The following is a 23,754-nucleotide window of genomic DNA, read 5'->3' as shown; positions in this document are numbered from 1 at the left end:
AAGATTTGTTTATTTTTTAGGTTTAATTCTACCATATTGGATGGTGGGAAAATAAAAGCTTCTGATAAGGTTAATCTAGCTACATAAAAGTCCATGTTAAGTATGATCATAATCTTGATCTTTGATTAGACCTGAGCTAGTAATATATTGTGATTAATCAAAATGGGTTGCACTGAATGCACTATAAGTCATCGTCACAGATGGGATAGAGAATCATGAGAGTTCTCTTGAATATTTGTTTTAATCCCTTCTAGGATAAAATGGCTTTGGATTTTTTTTTTTTTTTTACTTTAAATCAGATTAAGTTCACCAAATAAACAACTAGGAAGAAATTTGAAGTCAGGTTTGCTACGATTATAGGTCAAAAAAGAAGAAATTTGTTTTTTAACTCATTGTGTTGCAATGTTTCATAGAACAGGCTTCATATGTTAAAAAAAAAACATGTCCTGCAAAATTTAACAAATATTCCTATACATTTGTAGTTAGAATTAAAAACTTTACAAAAGAATATAAGAAAATATACTTCATGGAAATAATGTTAACGTTTTTATTGTTCTTAAAAGCATGAAAGATTCTTCAAGATATTAATTGCCCCTTTCTTAATGATGTAATTCCAGTCTCATTGACATCTGATGACAAAGAGCTTTACTTTGGCAACTACACGACCTGATATCTAACACCCTAGTGCAGCAAACGCTCTCATGCACAAAGTCTTTACTGGATGTGTCTGTCATTTCAGCCAGCCATTTGGGCCTTAGAAGACAAAATTTCTTTAAAAAGTTGCTCACCACAATCTGTGGATTGAACTGTCTACCCAAGAGCCATACATACTGGAGGGACTTAAAAAACACATCTATGATTATGTAAGAATCACTGAAGGAAAGCTGTGCAATTCATCCATTCACTTCTATACTGGATTAATAATTCACATGTATTACAATAAGAATGCTTTAATGATTTTTCTTTAAACTTTTTTTTCTTCTTATAGGAGACCTGGTGAGCCTCCATTGATAAAAGGCTGGCTTCCTTACCTGGGAGAAATCCTGAAATTACATAAAGATCCTTTAGGTTTCATGAGAACTCTTCAAAAGCAACATGGTGACACTTTCACCATTCTCCTTGGGGGTGAGCAGCCTTGTATAAGCACCTCACATGTATCATGATTTCTCATTTGTTCTTTAAAGTTACTATATTTTTCTCGTAGGCAAAATATGAAATATTTGTATATTATTATTTCTAGACTCATACAAAAGAAACTATGTTTTTGAGCATAATAATCCTCACATTAATAACCGAATTATAGAACCATCTTGAGGGCACCTAGGGAGCCCCTCTTTCCTACCATCATCTTCATTCTCATTTGGTTTGCCTTGGTTTTAAGAAGGGTTAAAAAAAAAAAGCTAGAATGTATTAACAGACTTTATTTTGTAGAGCAGTTTCACATTTATAGAAAATTGATCTTATGTGGTACAGAGAGTTCCCACATCTCAGGTCTTTTTCCCCTGATCACAATTTCTCCTATTATTAACATCTTATATCAGTGCTATACATTTGTTACAACTGATGAGCCAATGTTGATACATTATTAAAAGTCTGTGGTTTACATTAGGGTCTACTCTTTGTGTTGTGCAGTTCTTCAATTTTGGCCAATGCAGAATGTTATGCATGTATCCATCATTACAGTTTCACACAGAATGATTTCCCTGCCCTAAAAATCCTATGTTCCACGTAATCAGTCCTCTTCCCATCCCCCTGAATCCCTAGAAACCCACTAATATATTTTTAATTTAAAACGTTTTTTATTTTCCTAACTTCAATAAAACATTTACAAATAAGAAAAATAAACAGATTACTACATATCCCAACATTATAAGGCTAAGAGGAAAAGCTGGAATGTTCTTACTAGTTCATCCTCCTTTAAAACCTATGTTGTCCAGCTGTATCAGCTACCTATTGCTGTGTAACAGACTGTCAAGTTTCATGCTTTAAAACAACTGGTCTCACCTGGATCAGTTCTGTGGCTTGAGTTATCCGGCTTCTTGACTGGGGCCGGCTGGTCTAGCGTGGGCTCCAGCTTGCCTGGCTGGGCCTTCTTGTCCACATGATGTTTCATCCTCAGGAAGACATCCTTATGTGGCAGCTAGTGTTTCAAGAGGGCAAGAGGAAATGCCACAAGGCCTCTTGTACGCTGAGATGCTACAAAACCTCACTCCCTCACATTCTGTTAGTCAGGGCAAGACAAGCATCCCAGATTCAGGGGAAATAGATTCCACCTCTTCCTGGGTGGAGTGGCAGTCACACTGCAAAGGAACACTTGAGGAGGGATAGAAGGAGTTTATTGTGGCCATCTTTGCACAGTCTTCTTCATCTAGCTCTTCCTTTTCATCACTTGACTCTGTCCTGTGTCCTAGAAGTAGATCATCCACACTGCTTTGCCCTCAGACTTCCAGCTAGATGTGCCTGTGGAGGGCAGTAAAGGCTGTGTCCAGCTCCCCATCTCTCACTGGGCTGTGGTAACACACTTCAGTCTCCTTCCTTTTTTTCCTAAGAAAACTGAAGACGTCAGGCAGGATCTCACTCAGGTTCCTTCATATCTACCAGATGTCTCACAACTATCCTCAACACCATTTCACCAATTTCAAAGACCATTCAAGACAATCCATTTTCTTGTCCCCACGACCTTACATCCTGCCTTCTCTGAGATAGTGGTTCATTATTTACTCCTCTCACATGTTTATCTTGATTTTTTTTCTTTCTTAGGTCCTTACCTTTAGTTTTTAACCATGCTTAAGTTTACTTTTCACTCCTTTTTTTCTTTTGCATCCAGATTTTTCAAGAGAGTTACTTGTATTTGCAGCCACTAGGTAGTTACTTATCTCCTGGAGAACTCCTAACTAACTAGCTGTGGGCTTTGCTGTGGTCATTAACAGACCCTCACCTGATTAGACCTCTCTCCCTAGGTTGATAATGCTGATCCCTCATTCCTTCTTGAAACACTTTTATTTCCCATCTTGGCACTACACCTTCTGGTTCTTTAACCCACTCTAAGTTCTCCTTAGCTGGGTCATCTTGATGATTGCTTCCGTCTTTGCTCAACCCGTTTACCTTCCTTAAACCAGCCATGGAATTTTATGTTCAATTCCTCAAGAATTTAGGTAATTTCTCCTTACTATAACTTACTGCCAAGTATCAGAAGCCACCTGTTGTACATAGAGCAACTTCATTTCAGTGCTACCACCTTAATGTAATTGGGAGAGAAAAACAATCCAACTGGATGAAGCCATCAGTACGGTTGGGTTCCCACATGAATAGTTAGTCTTTGATTCATCACAACTTACTCCTTTGTTGGACACTGGCAAGTCTCTTCCAATAGTAATTGTATGCACTCTGATTTCAGAGACATTGAAATAGGGGAAAAAAATCACGCGTCTTAAAAACATTTACTGTAATTCTCATAAAGATTGCTGAGATCTGGGCTCCACCAACCTCTCCAGCCTCATCTCTGCTACTACTTGCCTTTTGTTTAATGCACCATTAATGTACCGAATTATTTGAGGCTTCCTCCTCACACACCATGTCCTTTTGTGCCTCTGTTTTTTCTTGATGTTCTTTCTGCTAGAATGCTTTTCTTCTCTTTTTGAGTCATCCTCACAGGATGACTCACATGATCTCATCTATTGAAGCCACAGTCGTATCACTTGCTCCCAAAGCCTTCACTGACCATTTTCCCTCTCTGTGCTGTTTGATGCCTCCTCTCCAGGCTCCAGTTACTCCTAGTATCACTAGTATACATAACATTTAATAAATTCTGAATTTCTTGCTAGTCTACTTGTCTGTTTCCCTTCATTATTCTCTAGCTCCACCACTGCCAGCATTTAGTCCAGAGCTCAGCACTGACTGATTCACAATAAATATTTGATGAGGAAATTCCCAATACCTCAGAGTTGACAAAATACTTCTACAATACAAATAAAGGCCATAGCTAGTGTTTCCAGTCTAAGTGAGCTTTGGGTGTCATAATATACAACTATATTCTTTACTTTAAAAAAAGAGTCACTGTTACTTTAAAAACTTAAGCGTTATGTTCTAATGAGTAGATACAACAGATTATTGAAATTTTCTGTTTTCCTCTTTAATACGCCATACAAAAATAACCTAAGATGATTAAGTAGAAATTTGTGGCATATTTGAATAATTTTATCCACTTTTCAAAAAACAACCAGTTTCTGCTGACACTTGGTATCTTAACCTTAGATACTGAGAAACTTGCTGAATTTCTAGTGTCTAAATAATTTGACTATGGTTATGTTTTTTAACTCAACAGTAGACAACATGTACAATTACTTCCCTTTGGTTGCTTACTAGAGTTTGAATAAATTCCTGTCAAGAAATCCTGTTAATATATATGGGACTAATGATCAGTTTGCAACATGGCTCACTTGAAAAATGTAAAATGAGGAACAGAGTCCTCTACTCTTGTCCCATAATATGATTTCAGTGAGTATATGTTCTTGCATGATGAACAAATGACTGTCATCCCATAAAGTCTCAAGGGACAGGGATGTCATCTTAATAAAGAAATTAAAAGGTACATCTTTTCATGAGAAACCACGTCAATTCGTGACCTGTCGCAGAAAATAGTTCTCTAATTGGTTATGTGTGGTGGTGCTGCAGAATCATTTCCCCTAGACGTCACCCCAGCAAAGCAGCACTGTACATCATTGTCAACAGCTAGTGAGATCTCCCTAATAAGGCAGGAGGGATGTAATGCGGTCGTCTTCATACAATACAAAGCTGGTCAATATTCTACTCTTCCTAATAGTTTCAACTTGAGGTTTTAAAAAATTCTCTTGAAGAACAAGCTAAGCTTTGAGATTAAAAGCTTATAATTATGGAAAATTTCTTTAAATTTTAAATTTATCTCATATTGGTTGACTGGGCATTTCTATTCCAAAGAGTCAAATAGTTGTCCTGAATTCTCATGATGTGTCTCAGTACAGCACCAAATATCTAAAATGCCAACAACAAAATTCACTTTAAAATCATCCAGATGTCAAACTTCTTGTGTCTTGAGACATCAGGGTGAATGACCTAATTTTTTTTTTAACATTTACTGACATACTTTGCATCATGTTGCTTCACCTTCCTAAAGAATTAATTTTGAAGAAAGTGTTAAGGCTGTTGAGCTAGAAAGGATCATGTGCAGGTTATACAGGAATACTAAAGTTAATATCGTAAGACCCAGTCCACTCCTAAAGATGGAAGAGAATGAAATGATTGGCAAAGAAGACATTAAAAATTTTTCTTCATTTCAGATTTACTGCTCAAAAGGATGATTATATGTATGTATATTATTTATAAAGTTTAATTTTTTTAGGTTTTATATGTAGTGTTTATATTATTTATTTTTATTTTTTGCCGAAGTGAGCCCCATTTTGCCATTTATGTTTTAGACAAATGAAAAGCCTGAAATTTCGTAAATCAATATTTCACATCAACTGCTGACAGCATTCTTTTCTCTTTTGAAAACATGGCAAAGGATATTGTTTCTACCTTGTGATCTTTGTAAACGAGGTAACTTGCCTATTATCACTTGACATTCATTTACATAAAATCACATTGGAGCAAAAGTTATTTTGCTCCAAGAATACATGGCCTTCAGAATAACTTTTTTGATTTCCTTTGTTAAGAAATGTAAGTTCATTTTATGAATGTATATGTGTTTTCCTAACTGTCTGATTAAAGATTACAAAGAAATTCTCATTTGCATCTCACATTAGCAGATGGTGGACAGATGGTTTAAATTAATATTAATTTTGGAAAACTTAGCTTAAATTGTTTATACTGAAAATTAAAAGTTGGAAAGCCAACTAACATCTCCAGAGTTATTAGTACTTCCAAACCCACTTGAAAAGTAAAATCCAGAAAATTAAAACATCTACTTTTAAAACACTCCACATCTTATTCAGAAAGATAGTAGTAGGTAAAACACAATGCTTTGATATTGAAAATTAAAATATGAATGAGAAAAAGAAACTACAAACTCTGGAGTGTAAAGAGTCTTGAAAAGAGGGAGAATTTTATAAAAAATGAATTGCTTTAAACTAAGCAGAAATGATTTTTTTGAAGAACCTATATGCTTTTTTTTTTAATTATTAATGATTGGTTGTTAACCAGAACCATTTTTCCACATTTAGCTTTTACTCCTTTAGTTTGAAATGAACCTCAGTTTCTTTCCATATCTTCACCCACAAGGAGAGAGAGAGAAAAAGAGAGAGTGTATTTGTGATGAACGGTAAATAAAAACTCTTAACGTGTATGCAGCCTCTACTTCAGTAGGCCAGTGGCCAGAAGCTTGTGTTTCATGGCTAAATACAGTTTTGTCTTTCCACTGAGATTTTGATGAATATAGAAAATTGGTTGGAAAATTTTCAAAGTATTCCCTAAAAATTGTGTGTTTTACAAAATAAACCTTTTATACATTCTCTGAATTTTAGGGACTAATTTAAAAAGTTGACCTAAAGATTTTTTAACAAAATCATTTCATTTACTGCAAGGAGAAAAGTATGAATCACCACCTGTAAAAATGCAGTTTTGCCTAAAATTGTATCTCCTGCAAAATAAGAGAACTGACTCTTTTTTCAATTATTTCTCAGGCAGATGCTGGCAATTTTGTTTAATTAAGATGCTATGGTAAAGCAGGTGTCATAAAATATGCCCAAATCCAGTTGAGAGTTCTTTTTGCTCTCTCAGGGGTAAAAACTCCAGTATACTTTGTAGACGGAGCTTTAGGATCTGACCAGAAGAATACCCACTAGCTTTACCCTCATTGCTAGATTGGCCTGCCTTATTAAATAAATCAAGGAGAAATAGAGTCAATAAAATTCAAGCCATGTGATTTATTTTTAGAAAAAAATCATAGCACATGTGTATTCACATACATTAAAACTTAAATTATGTTTTAAAATTGTAAAACAAAAACATTTATCCTGTTTCTAGGATGAGTGAAAATTATTCAAAACTTCATCCTAAATCTTATACCAAATTGAGTTTGATTTCTGTGATGCTGTTTGAGTTACCATAAGTAACAAGTGAGAAGTTGTTTATCTAAGAAAGCTATGCATAACATACACACACATGCACACAGAAGCATGATGAGGTGAAGAGGAAAGTGTAGATGATCCTACAAACTTCCATATCTAATTATTTACTGTTTGCTGGGAGACAATAGGCATTAAGTTTATAGCAGCATCTAAACTTAATGTGTATTCTTGGAAAGCAAAGACTTATTAAGTGCCATTATTAAACACTACATGCATAATACTTCTAATTAGAAAGAGTCTCAAAACAGCATTCCAGGGAGGGGAAATCAGCCCTGTGTAAGGAAGAGAGCAGTGCATGGACATGACTTCTTGTCCAGGCTCTGCCATTAAAATGGCAGCATGGTCTTGGCCCTTAACTATTTTGGCTTGCTTCAGCTTTCTCAATTGGTAAACGGTGGGCTTGGGGTGGGGAGAGTGAGCTAGGAACTGTCCAAGGACCCTGACAGTTTTGAGAGACAGACCATAGTATGACTCTGTTCCTCAATGTGCCTCCTTCTAAGAACCACTTGAAGCTCTTGTCAAATATAGAAACTTGTAGATCCCACTTCCAAGCCTTATGAATCATGATCAGGCAGGCATCTGTATTGTTACCCAGACTCTTAAGTCTTTAATTGGGTAAAGATGAACAGCACTGATACATGAAAAAAAACAAAGTCATTCATCTCCTCCAAGAACCCTTATGGGTAAGTCCAGGCAAACTAAAGCAGATTCCATTTTCTGCTGCCTTTACATTGTGTTCACACCTCTGCTATATCACTAACCATAATGATACAATGATTCCTTTACATCTTTATATCGCAGGAGGAAAGAAGTCCAAACAAGTGACAGATCTCCATAAATACTGAATGAATGGATGAATGGATTCTAATTTGGAATCCTTTTTCAGTCACAAATCAGTATGTGACCTTGACATGTTACTAAATCTTCCTGAGCCACTAGTTTCTCACCTATAATAAAGAAAATGCTGGCATTTGTGATTTGTTAGTATAGCACTAGACATTCATTTGTGAGTACCTGCTTCATACCACATCTTTATTTATTTGAGTGAAAATGATTATATCCAACCAAAGCTAAGATGACACCAGGAATGAAATAGCTCTTTATGAAGCTCTTTATAAACAGTAATGCAGTGGCATCTTAACAGTTTGGTTTGTTTTTTGTGTGTGCTTCTTTTCTGTTTGAATTATTGGGGAGAAAATACGAGAAGTGGTAAGTCAAAGGATTCTTAGGATATTTGAAGGATAATTTAAATATTTGAGTGCTTAGCTAAAATTAATATTTGAACTACACTATCATTTTAAAAGTCATCTAGAATTCCAGAATATTTAACTTCAAGCTTCCAGAGTGTTTTTCACCATCCTCCATTCTAAAAGGAAACGTGTCCTGAACCTTTGAATGAAATGAATTATTAAACTTTGCACTTTTCTAAATGTTAATTACCGAGGTCTTTCTTTGAATCACTATGTTGTGCATCTGAAACCAAGATGGATATTGTATATCCACTGATTGTCAATAAATAAATGAAACTAAAAATTTTTAAAAAGGTCTTTCAAATTTGATTAAAACATTTTCAAATTTCAGGTATTTTCTGTTGTCTTTTGCTTCCACGTGAGCTCATATTCTCATTTCTTTCTTTCAGGAAATTACTTTACATTTATCCTGGACTCTTTCCAGTACCACTTAGTGATGAAAAATCACAATTTAAGCTTTCGAATATTTAGTAATAAACTGCTGGAGACAGTATTTTCCATCAAAAACTTGATGTACAATGATGACCTGAATGATGAGCTTCATGTCTGCTATCAATTTTTACAAGGAAAACCTTTTGACTTAGTCTCAGAAAACATGATGCAGAATTTAAAACAAGTTTTTGAAGCCCAACTATTAAAAACTACAAGTTGGGATGTGGCATACCTGTTGCCATTCTGCAGCTCAGTAATATTTGACATCACATTTATTACCCTGTATGGAAAATTTATTGCTGGTGACAGGAAAAAAATTATTACTGAGTTAAAAGATGATATGTTAAAATTTAATGACAAGTTCCCATATTTGGTATCAGGCATACCCATTCTAGGAAATGCCAAGTTTCTTCAAAAGAAAATTACAAAACAATTTATGCCAGAAAAGTTAGCTAAGCTACAAGGATGGGCAGAAGTAATTCAAATGAGGCAAAACATCCTGGAGAAATACTATGCACCGGAGGACCCTGAAATGGGAGGTAAGAAACTTCCAAATGATTACTTGTCTAAAATAAAATAATGTACAATAGACCTTTGAAATAAAAAGATAAAATGGTGACCTTGAAAATTTTTATGCTCTTTCTAATTGGCTAATGATAAAATGTTTTACTCTGAAACAACCCTCTGTGATAATTGATTTTTTTTTTTTTTTTTTGCTGAGGTGGTAAAACAAGATACTTAATGGCGATAATGAGAAAAGAGTATAACTAAGCTGCATTTACTCCTCTTATCTCATCCCCCACTTCTCCACCCCCCACCAGCACATTACATTTTAAACTATTCTCATTAAGCAGAAAATTAGACTTCAGAAGCCTATTGGTCCTCATTAGCATGCACTGATCCTTGGCTGGGTCTGTGTCCTAACATCTTTTAATTAGCACACTGCAAATCTAATCAGTGTAATAAACGCTATTAATCTTCCTTTTCACTTATTTTCTCCTAGCACATCATTTCGCCCTTTTCTGGGCCTCTTTGACAAACACTATTCCAGCTATGTTCTGGGCGATGTATCACCTTCTGCGGCACCCAGAAGTTATGGCGGTGCTGCGTGAGGAAATTGACCATTTGCTGGAGTCAACAGGTCAAAAGAAAGGGCCTCACTTTTCCATCCACTTCACCAGAGAACAATTGGACAGCCTGATCTACTTAGGTAATTTATTTTTAGCTGTTATGAAGAAAAGAAGGTACCTCTCTGCAAACTCAGTTTATCCCTCAACGCTGTTTACCAAGAGGTGGAGAACACAGCTGCCTAATTGACATAATAACACCCATTTACATCAATTATAAATTATGTAGTTTATAGCTGTAGATACTCTCATTACATGTAAACATTAAGGCCTAGGTAATTAACTATGCAAGGTATGCAAAAGGCTAAACCAAAGCTTTACAATTATTTGAAAAAAAAAGTTAATGCCTTTTAAGTTATTTGATTCTGAGCATCTGTTGATGAGCTAATGCTTTCCAAACACTGCTGCACTATCTTCACAAGAATGATACTTGGGGATTGCAAAAGAAAGCATTTCAGAAAGGCAACTTGTGTGCAAAATGTATTTATTCTTCCCTAAAATAGTATCTCTTTTTCAGGTTGAGTTAGGATGTTTTATATAGCCTGAAGGATATGATTCTCAAAAATGTAGGAAAAGTGATTCTGACCAGAAGTTCTTCTGGGGTAGAAAACAGAGGAAGAGAGGAAGGGAGGGAAAAGAAAAAGTAACAAATAAAAGTACTCCACGTGAAATGTCAATGTTTTTATAAAATATTCACTGACTCATGAGATATACGTGGCCACTGTTTCAAGTATGTTTGAAATCAGGAGTGACTAAGTTGTTTTTCTGTTTCTACATAAGCTTGTGGGCCAGTGACGTGAGCTTTTGATGACAGTCGATTGCATTCTCCATCACTGGTTTTGATAAGGTGTTTCATTGTCATGTGAATGCACTTTAATTCCCCAAGTTAAATCCCCTCTCAGTGGGCTCCCCTCCATGCCTTCTGTGTTTACATTTCATCTTGTGGTGTCCTATGCAATATTCCAAATTCCTTTGGATAATTACTGGAATTAGTCTTTATCTATCTCTGTTGCTTCACTCCAAGAAAGCAGGCAAGTTTTTTATCCTATATTGGCCTCAGTTCTTTATCTTTTAAACATGTTTCAGGTTCTTTGATGGCAACTTCTGGGAGCAAAGGCCTTACAGGTCTTGATCAGTATTGACCACCAGCTGGTATTAAGAATGGCACAAGTGCTCTGAGACTTTTCCCACTGGCTAGGCCAAAATCCATTAGAGGCAATTACAGGAAGCTTTCCTGGTACTGGCAGTTGGTTAGTTAGTCTGTTCAGTCACTTAGGAAAACATATTACCTTGTAGTTTGCTGGGGTTTAGCATACATTAGCAAAATAATTTTATATTTTCTTGGAGAAAGAAAATAATCCCAATATTATAAAATACAAATATTATCTTACTTTTACTTGCGGAAGTATTAAGGAACAAATGTACAAAATTTGCATAAAATTCTGGGTAGTTGCCTTCACATGGATACACAGTGCTTTCTGGGTAGATGTATGCTACTATGAAGATCAAGGTTACATTTCCCATATATTCAAGTAATTCCATTGGCTGTCAATGAATCAGATGATGCATACCAGGAAGGAAAGCAAATAAACGTCAAGGAATATGTGTTTGTATTCCATACACAGTTGTTACTCTTAAAAAATTTAGTTGAAATTCATCGATTCTTTTTACTTCAATTTCTGATCATTGAAAGAAAAGATCACTTTAAAACTGTGGTATTTAACGGAAAAGTTTAAATTTATTTGATCAGGAGAAACGGCACATTCTAGAACTGTAGTTTGGGTCTATTTAAGTCCATAGCTAGGGCTAGAGATTTTCATTCTTGGAGTACTTATAAATTTATGGCCTACTTAACCACCAAGTGAACAACCACCACAATCCCAAGTGAGTGTAGATCTTCCCAGATAAAAGCAATGCCTTCTGCAGTCTAGAAAGTGGACCTCTGTTCATCATGATCTCAGTTGCCAGCAGGGCCAGTGTTGTTCATTACGAGAATTTAATCTTCCAGAAAATAGTGTGCATTTTTTCTTTCATGAGATAGACAGTTTTATGCAGACTGAAGCAAATTTTTATATGAATCAGTTACACAACAGATAACCTCTGCATGTAGTCATAGTTGAGTCATGAGTATTTCTCTACATCAAAGGAATGTGAACTATATGTGCAAATGCAAGATTTACAGAATTGAATATTTATAGTGTATGGCATGATATGAGTTTATGTGGTCCCCCTTCTCATCTCCTTAAGGAAAGAATTCTGTGTGTTCTAAGTACAATTTCTTCCAAATAAAATACCTTGAATTCTTATTATTATAAGAAAAAAAGATTACAAGGACGGTATGAATGCTGCATTTATTTTACCAGGAAGAGGAATTTTAATATAGTATATCAAAGGGAAAGGAGTTTTATTTTTATTTTTAATTTTTTTTGCAGAGATTTTTCATGTTAGCATATGTCAATTATAACACAAGGCTGAAAAGGAAAGTTAGAATGCCATAAAAACAGGTGTCTTACTCCTGAACAAAAATGATTTCCCTTGTTTAGGGTGGTCATAGAAGACAGGGCCCAAAGGAGCACAGGTCAATCATGATGCAAATCCTTCTGCATATTTTTGACATTAGTGGCTCAGTCTGGTAGGCTTCACATGTATCAAATTGCCTTTGACATGAAGGTATACTTAATGTCACTAAAAGTTAAAATGTATAACATAGATTGGATTTTTCAATATCAAGCCTGCTTATGTAATTCAAAGCAATCATCTCTTAGAACAGATTGGGATGGATTTTGCTTTTTTCCAATTCATTTGAGAATCTTTCTTTGAAACCATTCTGCCCCTTACTTTTAGATAAAGAAAAACATAATTTTATATTTTTATCTATTATAAGGATTCTGCTTATCATAAACTCATTAAAATTTTGTATCTATTAATGTTTAGTATATCTCTATAGTTAAATTTAAATAGAAATATTAGTACATACAGTGGAGTTCAGGTAATTATTAGTGAGGGGCCTAAATCTCAATAGGAAGAGCTCCTGATAAATGGAAGTTTGAGAAACTCTAAGAGGAAAGAGCATTTTTCAGTTTCCCCAGAGAGAAAACCTTGGGGTGGAGATAGGATTTCAAACTACAGGTTTTCCAATTTAGGAAAAAGAAAAAGAGAAAAGATAATTCAGAGAGAAGACAAGTAAAAGAATAATGCAAGGGGAGGAAGCTCTCAAAGTTGAAATTTTGATAAAGGGGAAGCAAATCTCATCGGTTGCTGCTTCTTAGTTCAAGGTTTCCCTGAATAATGTATATAACTAACTTAAAAAGCATGGGGTCAGTGACTTTTATCCGTTGTTATTACCAAAATGATATTTCACCTCAATGCCATCCCTATGATCTTTATACTGTTTTCATTTTCAATTATTTGTGAACCAGGCTGCTATCAAACTCAAGTCTACCACACCCCACAGGCATGTATTAACACATGAAAAGAGCAAAGACGCTAAGATGGGAAGAACATAGACAAAGTCGGTCACAACTCCAGCACCGCTCAGGTGAACTGTATTCACTAACATGTCCTGAAATATGAGAAAAGTTGCAAATGTGGTCCAAATGAGAGATCTTGGAATAAAAGAAGATGCTGTAAAACTAGAGCCCAGCTAAATTTGCTGTACATCTTGAAAGGAGGAATTGTATATTATAACAACTCTGGAATCATAAGATCTCAGTGATTCTCCAGCAAAGCTCTATGAAAGACTGTAAGCCTGTTGTTTTTGAGTAATTAGGGGGGGAAGAAACAGAAAGGAATAATTAGTTAGAAAAAATATTCCTTATAAAAAAACAATAATGATTATTAGACATAGCCCATGTTAAATATATTGATTTCAATGGTCAAGGGAATTTTATGGACTTAACATTGGTTTATGTGATGTTCAAGATAGTGGGGGACAATATTCAGCTATTATTTTGTCGTTATTTTTACAGATGACAAAATTCTCTGGGTGCTGGATAATTTGCCTAACTAAGGTCATGGAAGTAAAGGAGAGGCAAGCCTTTTGTCCTGGGTTTTCTGGCCACACCCATGCTTTCCCCTCAGGCCTGTCTGATAGTAGAATCTTTGGAGTCCTTTTTCATTGAACTGAGAAGGGAACAGAATTCTTAGTATCTTAATTCAACAAATCCTGTGGTGATATGCATATGAGATCAGAAAAGGTGGCTAGATGATGATAAACTGTAATTTTAATTTCAGGATAAGACGTTATAAATGACAACACCTTATATGATATAATTATTGACACATATTGATATGATATAATATGATAATTATTATTTTATTATTTATGTGGCAGGCACTGTGCTAAGTGCTTCTTGTATATGAGCTTATTTAATCCTAAAATATTATCTTCATTTAATTATTGGGTAATAAGGTTCAGAAAGACTAGTTTACCAACCCAAATCATACAACTAAATAATGACAGACCCAGGAAAGGATGCTAGGCCTATATAACTTCAGTGCTAACCCATCAACACTGTCACCTAAGGGAAAAATGCTCTCAAAATCAGAGTCCTTGACCACTTTATTCTACAAGAGTATGTATCACTAAATTCAAAAGCAGTTGGGTTTGAGGATGAGGATGGGTGAGAGGTTCACATCAGAATTCCGTGTTTTTTAAAAATAAGAATAAATGGTTCATTTTAGAAAAGTTGTAGATTTGCAGAAAAGTTACAAAGAGTAGAGTTTCTATATGCCCCCCCAACACACACACAGTTTCCCTATTGTTAATATCTTAGATATTTGTCACAATTGTGGGTGTTATTTTGAGAAAGCTCCTTAAATATTATAAAATAATAATGTATTTGAAAAATTAAAACTGCACATAATTTAGACAATGATAGCAAAATTTAACAAAAATCTTCTCTTCCAGTGGGGATGAGTAGGAGGTATAAATTCCACTTCATGTTAGAAATTTGTAACTAGAAAAGGCCAGAGAGCCTTCTTCCCCAAAGGGTAACCAAAAATCAGGTAGTGAGATTTTTATATGCAATATAAGAAAACATTGGTAAAAAAGAGAAAAATGCTGATTTGGATGTTTATCAACTCTTCAGCACAAAGTTAAGAGTGTGAGATAATATAATAAATACTAGAAACAGGAGTTAAAAGAATTGAAATGGAAAACTAATGAAAATGCAAATTGTTATACTTAGCTCTAAGAATCAACTGCATAAAAATAGGATGAGGAAATGTGTGGCTTGGCAGAAAAGTGTTTAAAGCAATGGTTCTCACCCTTGATGGCTCATTGGAGTTATCCAAGGAACTTGAAAAACTACTCATGCCTGGTTCCACCCCCAAAAGTTCTGATTTCATTGGCCTGGGGTGCAGGCTGATGGCTTTAAAAGCTCCCGAAGTGATTCTAATGTGCAACTAAGATTCAAAACCACTGATTTAAAGGTTTTAGTTAATGCAGTGGTTCTGATTCCACTGGTCTGGGTTGGAGCATTTATTTTTTTAAACCATCTCAGGTGATTCTAATGGACAGCCAGGGCTGATAACTTCTGAGATATTAGAAAACTTAAAACAAATTGGTAGTTCTCTACTTTTCCAACTGAAATAACACACCCAGTTCTGCCACATTTTATTGAATTCATCTGATGTCAAAAAACTGAAGGCCATATCTTCTCTGGCATACAATGTTAAAATCTTTAAATATTTTTAAGGGACTGTGTAGAGAAAATTAAAGTTTCTATGGCCAGGATTCTCACCCGACCCTGGTCTGCTTGCCCCCTTCACGTGTCTGTGAAGGCCAAATCCATGTGCTGTATTTTTTTTTCCATATTATTATTGACTGTATAAAGAGCTCTGCCCAGTGCTCTGGGCTGCACGGCTGCAGGAGAGCAGAGGTTGGAGTGGTGGCAACACCTGGGACTGAGGCTAAGACTGCTGCCGGGGTGGAGAGGCCCAGAGGCAGAGACATAGGTGGATTACAGATCTGCAGACTGCTGGATGCAGACGCGATTCTAGTGCTCAACCTGCCACCATGATAATAAAGCCGGGTATCAACCCTTTTATCCCAAGAACATTCAGTTGTCATTTCTCAGTCTCACCAAATCCATCGTGAACTTGCCTGTGGCTGAAACCCTCAGGCAAGACAACTGTCACATGAAAGATGTATTAGAATATTTTTTTGCCTTTATGTTTTCTAAAGTGTAGAAATTAAAGGGAGGAAAATTTCAGCTCAGTATAAAAAAATTACTTTCTACTAAAATGGAGTGTCTGAATGCCACCATTGGAGTTATACAGTCAGGAACTGTACAGTATTTTCACTAGGATCTTGGGGAGCATTCCTGTTTGTATGTGCCTTCCACCTTTGAGCCACCTGGTGAGCCGCCTGGATGGCAGTGTCTATGAAGGTCAAATCCATGTACTACCTTTTTTTTTTACTCCAGCAGCAAATAGCCCAGTCCGTTGAGCAGAGTAGGACCTTAAGAAGCACTTCTTGAATATCTGAGTGTTGAATTCATGTTTCTGTACTTCAGCAATAAACCCAGTGCAATGTCTGCAGTGCACACTAAGAGGAAGCATTTGTACCAATTCAGATTTATTTTTCCCTTTTCTTAAAATACACAGTTGTGAGGCAAAAATAGTTATTTGCTTCAGGTTATCTGATTATTACAATTTCTTAGATACTTTCTCATCTGTCTTGAAGGCAGTTATGTAAAAACGTACACACATCTGGAGCCTCACTCATTTTCCTCACGCCATCTAGAGCACACTACCTCCAGGTGCCCTGCTCCCCTTTCTGTTCACCTTTATTTTAAGATCGCCTAGCGACTCTAGGAGGGCCTGGCTGTCCATTTCACTCCAACCATCACTGCTATCCGCTGATCACCATGGCTAATCAGATGGTATGACAGTCTGCACCAATCATTAAGATGACCCAAATTAACAGCCTGGCCATGTCACAGCACATTCATTCCACATATACAGACATGGCCTAAGTGTGAGGCAGGAACTTGGATGTGCATATTTGTGTTTGCATTGTAACATGCATTATTGATTGCCATAAGCTGCTTTAGCACTTTAAATCTGCAAATGAGAATCATCTGTCAATTATTACAGCTAGAATTGAGATCTGAGAGCAAAAGAGAAAGTGTACATGCCTTTTTCTACCAGCATTTTCTTTCATTTGCCATTTTCCTTCACAGTTACATTGTAAAGCATCTTAGTTCAACACATTCCCCAGCTTAGAAGGATTACTTAATCAGAATATTTTTATATCCTGAAAAGAGAAACATCTTCCCCAGCCAGGTGAGGAAGGTAGTACAGGCCCTGTATTGTAAATTCATTGTGGGAATTCTGTAATCCAATTCCCTAGCGTACACTGGTCAATAAAGCTCAGTTCTTAGTAAAAGACCGGCAGCCTTATCTTAATCACAGTTGCAATTGTTGGCACTTTGCAGTGCCTGGTACAAATTATCCCCCAAATATTTGCATTCTTGATAGCCATTTTTCTACAGTGCATTTAATAAATAGAGGGTCCTACTACCTGCTAAATGTTAGTATAAATTAACAACCATTATGCACAGTAAGTTTTATAAAACATTTACCGATAGAGATCATGTTTAATTAAAATTAACTTGCATATGAAAGCCAACGGCACTCATGATCACAATGACCTTTTATTACCTGCAGTCCCTTGTTTTGGCTGGATGATTGACAGCTTGCTGTTTGGCTACCATGTTGAATTTCAGCTGACAAGACTTTTCATTTTAACTCAATTTGCCCGCCTATCACAAGCTGGTGGCAGGCCAGACCCAAGTCACCCAGCTTTGCCTCAGCAGCTTGCTCTACTTCTCATTAGTACGCATTTATTCAGTGGAAATTGGAAGACAAATGCTTGAAGGCATGTGAACTAAGTATAGCAAATTAGGTTTAAAGACTGAATATTTATAAGTATATGGAAAGTTTTTTTTTTTTTAATTCTAGAGCAAATTGAGAACTGAGTGCTAGCTTTCGATAAAAGAAATGAAGATAGAAGGGGGAAGGAAGATTCTAAGAATAACAATACTATAAGCTTTTTCTTTCCATTTTGGAAATATGTAAAATCTCTCTGACAACACCTTATCAAATACCAACCTGGCCTCTCTTTCGTGGAGTGCTTGCACAATGAAGTTTAACACCTCGTGTGTGTGAGAAGGGGGGAAAAATGAGGGTCATGTTCATTTGTTGCTTGGTTATCCCTTGGTATGTTTTAAATTGCCTTGTTTGTTCGGCACTAGCACAGAAACAGATGTTGCTCTACCGTGCAGGATAATTTACTGTACCTCCTGGTGCAACATGGAAGTCCTCCCAGGGCCCAGCTGGTCTGTCAGTGGCACTGGCTGGTGTCTGCTCAACTATGACAACTACAAGTAGATGCTGCAATTTTTTTATTGTGCAGTTGTCATTCTTCTCAACATATAGCCCTGCCTGCATTCTTACTGGCTCTGGTGGAAAAGCTGCTGGCTTTTGTGTCTCTATGTTGTAGCACAGAGCCAGGGAAGCTCCACTCTTCCTTGTTGATAATAATGCAACTCATTACTTATGTCATCTAATGATTATCGGCATGGTCGCTCAGAGCGAGAGCCAGCCTCATCTTGCACACATAACTGGTACTGGAAGGTAAAACAAATTTGTCATTTATGATCTGACCGCTAAGCCACACTTTGTGCTCCATTATTGTGATTAACTTCTGCATAAGATATGCTTGCCCAATTGTCATTTGTGATATTGCAGTGGGCGCGAGCTGCCATGCTTCCCTCAAGCACATCAGCCAATCGGATGTGATCATGGTATTTGGAATGTTAAATGCCTGCCCTGTCACAGAGCCACCCCACAATTATTTTGCTTTTGTATTTCTTCTTCCCACACCCCTACTGGACTTGCTGAATAGCACTGCTACGTATGCCAGCCACCATTTCACACCACAAACTAAAATGTTGCTGTGCTATTGTTGATCCAACAGAGCTAGCAGCAGTATACGGAAGCCGACCCTTGCTCTTCACCATAGAAATGTTGGTCACTGATGTCGTGCCAGCTGAAATCCGTCGTGTCAGGTGCCTTGTGGCTATCTGCAGTGGAGTCCACATTCCAGAACCAAAGTTCTTTTCTGGGCACGTCACCAACAAACTAGAGTAACTCTGCCTGATTATAATAACAAAGGCAGTCCAAAAGAATATGCACAACCTCAGTGGACGTCACATCAAATTACTGTACTGGCCACACAGAGCTGACCACAGCCTCATTTCTTTAGACAAATGCAAGCTTAGGGAAAAACCTCCTGGGAGAAGGCACCCAAAGCTACACAATATTCCTATGCATGCTGTACATAGATTTAAATTTCAGTGACATAGCATTTGTTTTTATTTTTTGACTGATGCAAGTCCTCAGTGACCAGCCTGCCACTATAATCTAATAATTCGGCACTCCACGTTTCTGAGTTTTGCTGAATACCAAGAAACTGGGCCATGTGTGTGTGTGTGTGTGTGAGTGTCTAACCTGCACATCAGAAACACAACCATTTGTTACCATGTGAAGGGGAAAAACACTCAATTCGGAACTCTTTTTCACATTGCTGATTAGAAAGAATCAAGCTTTATATTCTAGGACCCATTCACGCTGGTGAAAACATAGTCAGTTTTGATTATGAAGGCAGAGATGCAGACCTAGACAGGAGCTACATGCTGATATGCATGCTATCAGAATGATTTATGCAAATTATGCATATTATTCCCAAAGGAATTCCTCCTCAAACTGCCAGGATAAATTGCCGGAAATTAGCCATAAAATCTGTCGTGCTAGGAGCAAAAGGTGAAGGCCACTGGGAAAGCAAGGACATTCAGCTTCTGGAATCTTCCAGGTTATGATGGTGGCTGTTACTCTCCCTGGATGCTGAGGGATTTAAATACGGTTTTCTTCTGAATCCTATATAAGTATTTTCCCTTTGAAATTTTTCCAGCAAATGCTGACTCACATTTTATTTACAGCTAGCATAAATGAAATTAAATGTTAAGCTGTCTCAGAAAGCACTACTACAATTACTTTACTATTAACTCCCTAAGTGGTCATTAAATACCTAAGCCTGGCTTTAAAGACATATCTGTTCTGAAGGTTGGTGAAATAACCCACCAGCAGTGTACTTTAACTGGACGTGGTCTTAATGTCAGTATATAAACCCTGTAACACAGCACTCCTCTTTTGCAAACCATTCTTTCCTACAATAATCCAAATTAATGACCTTCTGCAGAAGTACAGCACGGTTGCCTCCTGTCTGAAATGTCCCCAAGTCATCTCACAGCCTAGTCCTCACTATGGTGGCTCCCTCTTGGTGCTCCATGGATATGATTAGGAAATTACCTTTCCCTATTGATAATGAGCTCGCTTTTCAGGAGCAATCATCTTTTAATAAGTTGTTGCTTGCTTGTTTCCTTCAGAAAGCACTGTTCTCGAAGTTTTACGACTGTGCTCATTTTCGAGCGTCCTTCGTTTTGTTAAAGAGGATATGATTCTACATTTAGAGACCCGGGACTACCGTCTGCGGAAGGGGGACTTCATAGCCATCTTACCCCCAATGTCACACTATGACCCGGAAATCTTTGAAGCTCCAGAGGTAAATAAACATCAAGCTGGTCATTTCTCCTTTTCTGATATTGCGAGCACATTTCTCTTCTTCCTGATTTCTTTCTATCACTTCCTTTTGCCATCTTGCTCCAGAAGGGATTTGAAACAGCTTGATGACTTCTGCTCTTCCATCCAATGGGAAAATTTTCTTATTGCTGAAGTGTTCTTGGAAGATCTCTTTAAATGTTTTGTGATCTATAAACCAAAATACAGTGATGAGATTAAATGCCAGTGTCTTCAAATGAAATGAACATTGTACCTTGGTCATCATTACCTTTAAGCAAACTTAGGCTTTGCTTGGCAGAGTTACTGAAACCATGGTGGGCTAGCTATTGACAGATGGCTTAGGAAATAAATATGATGACTATTTTGCTAAGTATTTCCAGAGTGGGGTTGGGTTAACTGTCCCAAATTCAAATACCATCATTGCAATATTTAAACCCATATATTTTTTCACTTCTTACTAAAGGTATATGCCTCTTCTTGATCAGTTAGGATGGCATTATGAACTTGAGACTGTAAAGCTACTGCTCGCAGGTGAAGCTCTGAGGGTAATTGTTCATCTCCTTGTATTTATTTCTGAAGCTGGAGTTAATGAACATCAAAGACTGGAAATTAATCCACCCTGGCTCATTCCTTAATACCATGTTGGAGACTCACCACCTGCATGCAAATTGAATACAGTCATATTCTGTCTGTGCTTCTCATGAAGTAATGTTGCTGCAGTGGTTTTTGCATACAAAATGACATTTTTCCAAGGGAAACTTCTTTGCTTTTCTTGAGCAGTTCATAGCTGAACCACTTTTAAACCAAATTTCTAATCTTGGAAATTAATAAGAGGACAGACTTCAAATCCAATGAGATAACTCGCATTTATTTCATCAGCAAAGGCAAAAACTTTTAAGCGAGAGTAGAATGCACATATGGTTTCTATACATTTCAGAAGAAGAGGCATTGTATGAATGATGATAGCAAATAGCAAGTCAGAAATAAGGTATTAGCAAATAGACATTCCACAGACAACAAACTTCATCCCCACATTTGTAAATATCAAAAATTCCACACTTAAGTAGATATTCAATTAATTGGGTGAATAATATTATATATAATTTATAACTAATATATAATAATAACTGGAATAAACAATATTTACAAAATATTTTTAAAAATTAAAAATTTCATTTATATGTACAATTTTTGATTAATTTAACTTATGCTACTATTTCCATTATGTGATTATTCCACTAGTGATTAAGTCTACTATTCATATCGTGGTAGGAAAACCAACATTAAATTGATGAACAAGTCCTTAACAAATGTTTACCAAATTACCATTGTTTTTATGATACTGTTCTTTGGGCTCCTCTTTTTCTCCATCCTCTGACCCTGCTCCTATGATGGAAAAGACCATGAATTAGATTTTTAGAAATGTGAAAATCAAAGTTAAACATTGAAAGCATGCTGACTTATATTTTTTCTGTGGAGTACTAAATAGCAATGCCCAAACTTTATATAATCAGTCAATCAGTCTTAATAGTAATCAGAAGGGTTTGCTTCATACTGAAGCTGTACAATGAAATTGCAATATTGTTAAAACTGATTCATCATTCCTAGAGTAGTTCTGACTTGAGTTGATGAGCACTCTCTATTATTTACTAGACGTAATATTAGCCGCTTATGCTGACTAATGTTAAATTAGCTGATTTTTGGCCACAGTATTGTTTGCTTAAAATTAGTTGTGGAATGCTGGTAATTACTGGCACAGAAAAAAAAAATGATGCATTTACTGAGCACATATCACTCTCGGTTATATAGATTGAGTCCTTTTATTCTTAACAACATAGGGTGGCAATAAGCAGATGCTAAAGATGTTCATGTAACAGATGCCCATCCAAAACTGCTATGTACTGACAATAAAAAAGAGAAGAAAATTCTGTGAAATGCTGTCGTTGGTCATTTGTCACTAAGAAGCACTGGCCTAGGAGCCCCTCAAAGTCTCATATTCCTCACTGTCTGCCTTTTGTGCCCTGTGGATCTTGAATGGGAAGACTAGGCCCCAGACATAGAAAATAGACAACAGCTGTTAGGCCAAAAACTTGAGGAAGACTAACTCCAGATATAGTATAGTTATTCTCTTAGGACACAGAGACTGAAGAGCCTTAGCGGAATGTAGGTACTGCCAACCAAATGAAACATGGATTCAGGATATTGAACCCCCACAGGCTGTCTGATATTACATTCCAGAAATGGGCCATATCTTCCTTCACACATCTTTCTATTCCTACAGTGTCCCTCTTAATTTGTCTACTAAAGAGGCTCTACAGGGATTGCTCTCCAAGAATCACCCTCAGTCACCTCTTCTTTGACAGTGTCCCTGATTCCCACCTCTTTCCTCAGAGAATTCACCATTGTCCACCCTGTGGCCCATGTGTGCCTTTCTTATGGTGCACACCACACAGTATTGTACAGTTACCTGTTTACTTGTCTGTACTCTATATGCTGGGAGTTCCAGAAGGGGAAAGACCCTGTGTTCACCTCCCCTGCGTTCCCAGTGCCTGGTACACAGGAGGGCGTCCAGACACAATGAAGAAATAAGGGGATGCTGGGAGAGAGGAAAGTACTGAAAGCAGAAATACACTTCAATTAAAATGCTAAATCATCGCAAATATTGTACATCAGATTATGTACCAGGCCTACCCAGATCCAGTAGATGAAGTGATATGGTGTAAATATAGTAATATTGTCAGGAGTGACAGGCTCTATAACAAAAGAAGAGCCCAACAGTCATTCATCTACATAAGACCATTAGGCTACAAGCAAATGCTCACGTGGCCAAGTCATTTTTATTAAAAAACAAACAAAAACTCCAAAAACAGATTTCTGGGTGAACCTTAGAATTTTTAAATGTTCAGAAAAATAAAATTTAAAACATAATGTGGGAACTGATTGGGTCTATAAGCTACCAACATGTACCTTCTGTGTTAAGAATTATTCTTTTCTGGAAGATTGATTGCTTAACTCATTAGAATGCTAGCCACATAGGTGGCACTTGCTTATGTGGGAAAACAAATTGGCAAGTACAATTTAAAACAGTGAGAGAAAGCAAAGGAACCACCCTTCCCAATTCTTCCTTCCTTTCTCTTTTTCGATCTAAGTGCTATCTAAGAAAGTCTAGATTAATTAACAAGAATGGATAGCTTT

At 36.7% G+C, this 23,754-nt stretch overlaps 1 protein-coding gene across 3 annotated transcripts in view; it reads left to right on the top strand.

The window, feature by feature from the left end:
• The window catches only part of CYP7B1 (cytochrome P450 family 7 subfamily B member 1), a 166,826-nt gene that overhangs the window by 133,361 nt on the left and 9,711 nt on the right, over positions 1-23,754 (top strand). For all 3 annotated transcript variants that reach the window (XM_017675620.3, XM_073229594.1, XM_017675621.3), the window contains exons 2-5: positions 989-1,125; positions 8,743-9,324; positions 9,789-9,995; positions 20,367-20,542. In XM_017675620.3, the coding sequence (XP_017531109.3) occupies positions 989-1,125; positions 8,743-9,324; positions 9,789-9,995; positions 20,367-20,542 (1,102 nt within the window). The remainder of the gene's footprint in view (positions 1-988; positions 1,126-8,742; positions 9,325-9,788; positions 9,996-20,366; positions 20,543-23,754) is intronic.

Source organism: Manis javanica, chromosome 2 (genome assembly GCF_040802235.1).
Source record: "Manis javanica isolate MJ-LG chromosome 2, MJ_LKY, whole genome shotgun sequence".
Taxonomy (NCBI): Eukaryota; Metazoa; Chordata; class Mammalia; order Pholidota; family Manidae; genus Manis; species Manis javanica.
The sequence above is the reverse complement of the archived record's forward strand: the minus strand, read 5'-3'. Positions and strand labels throughout refer to the sequence as shown.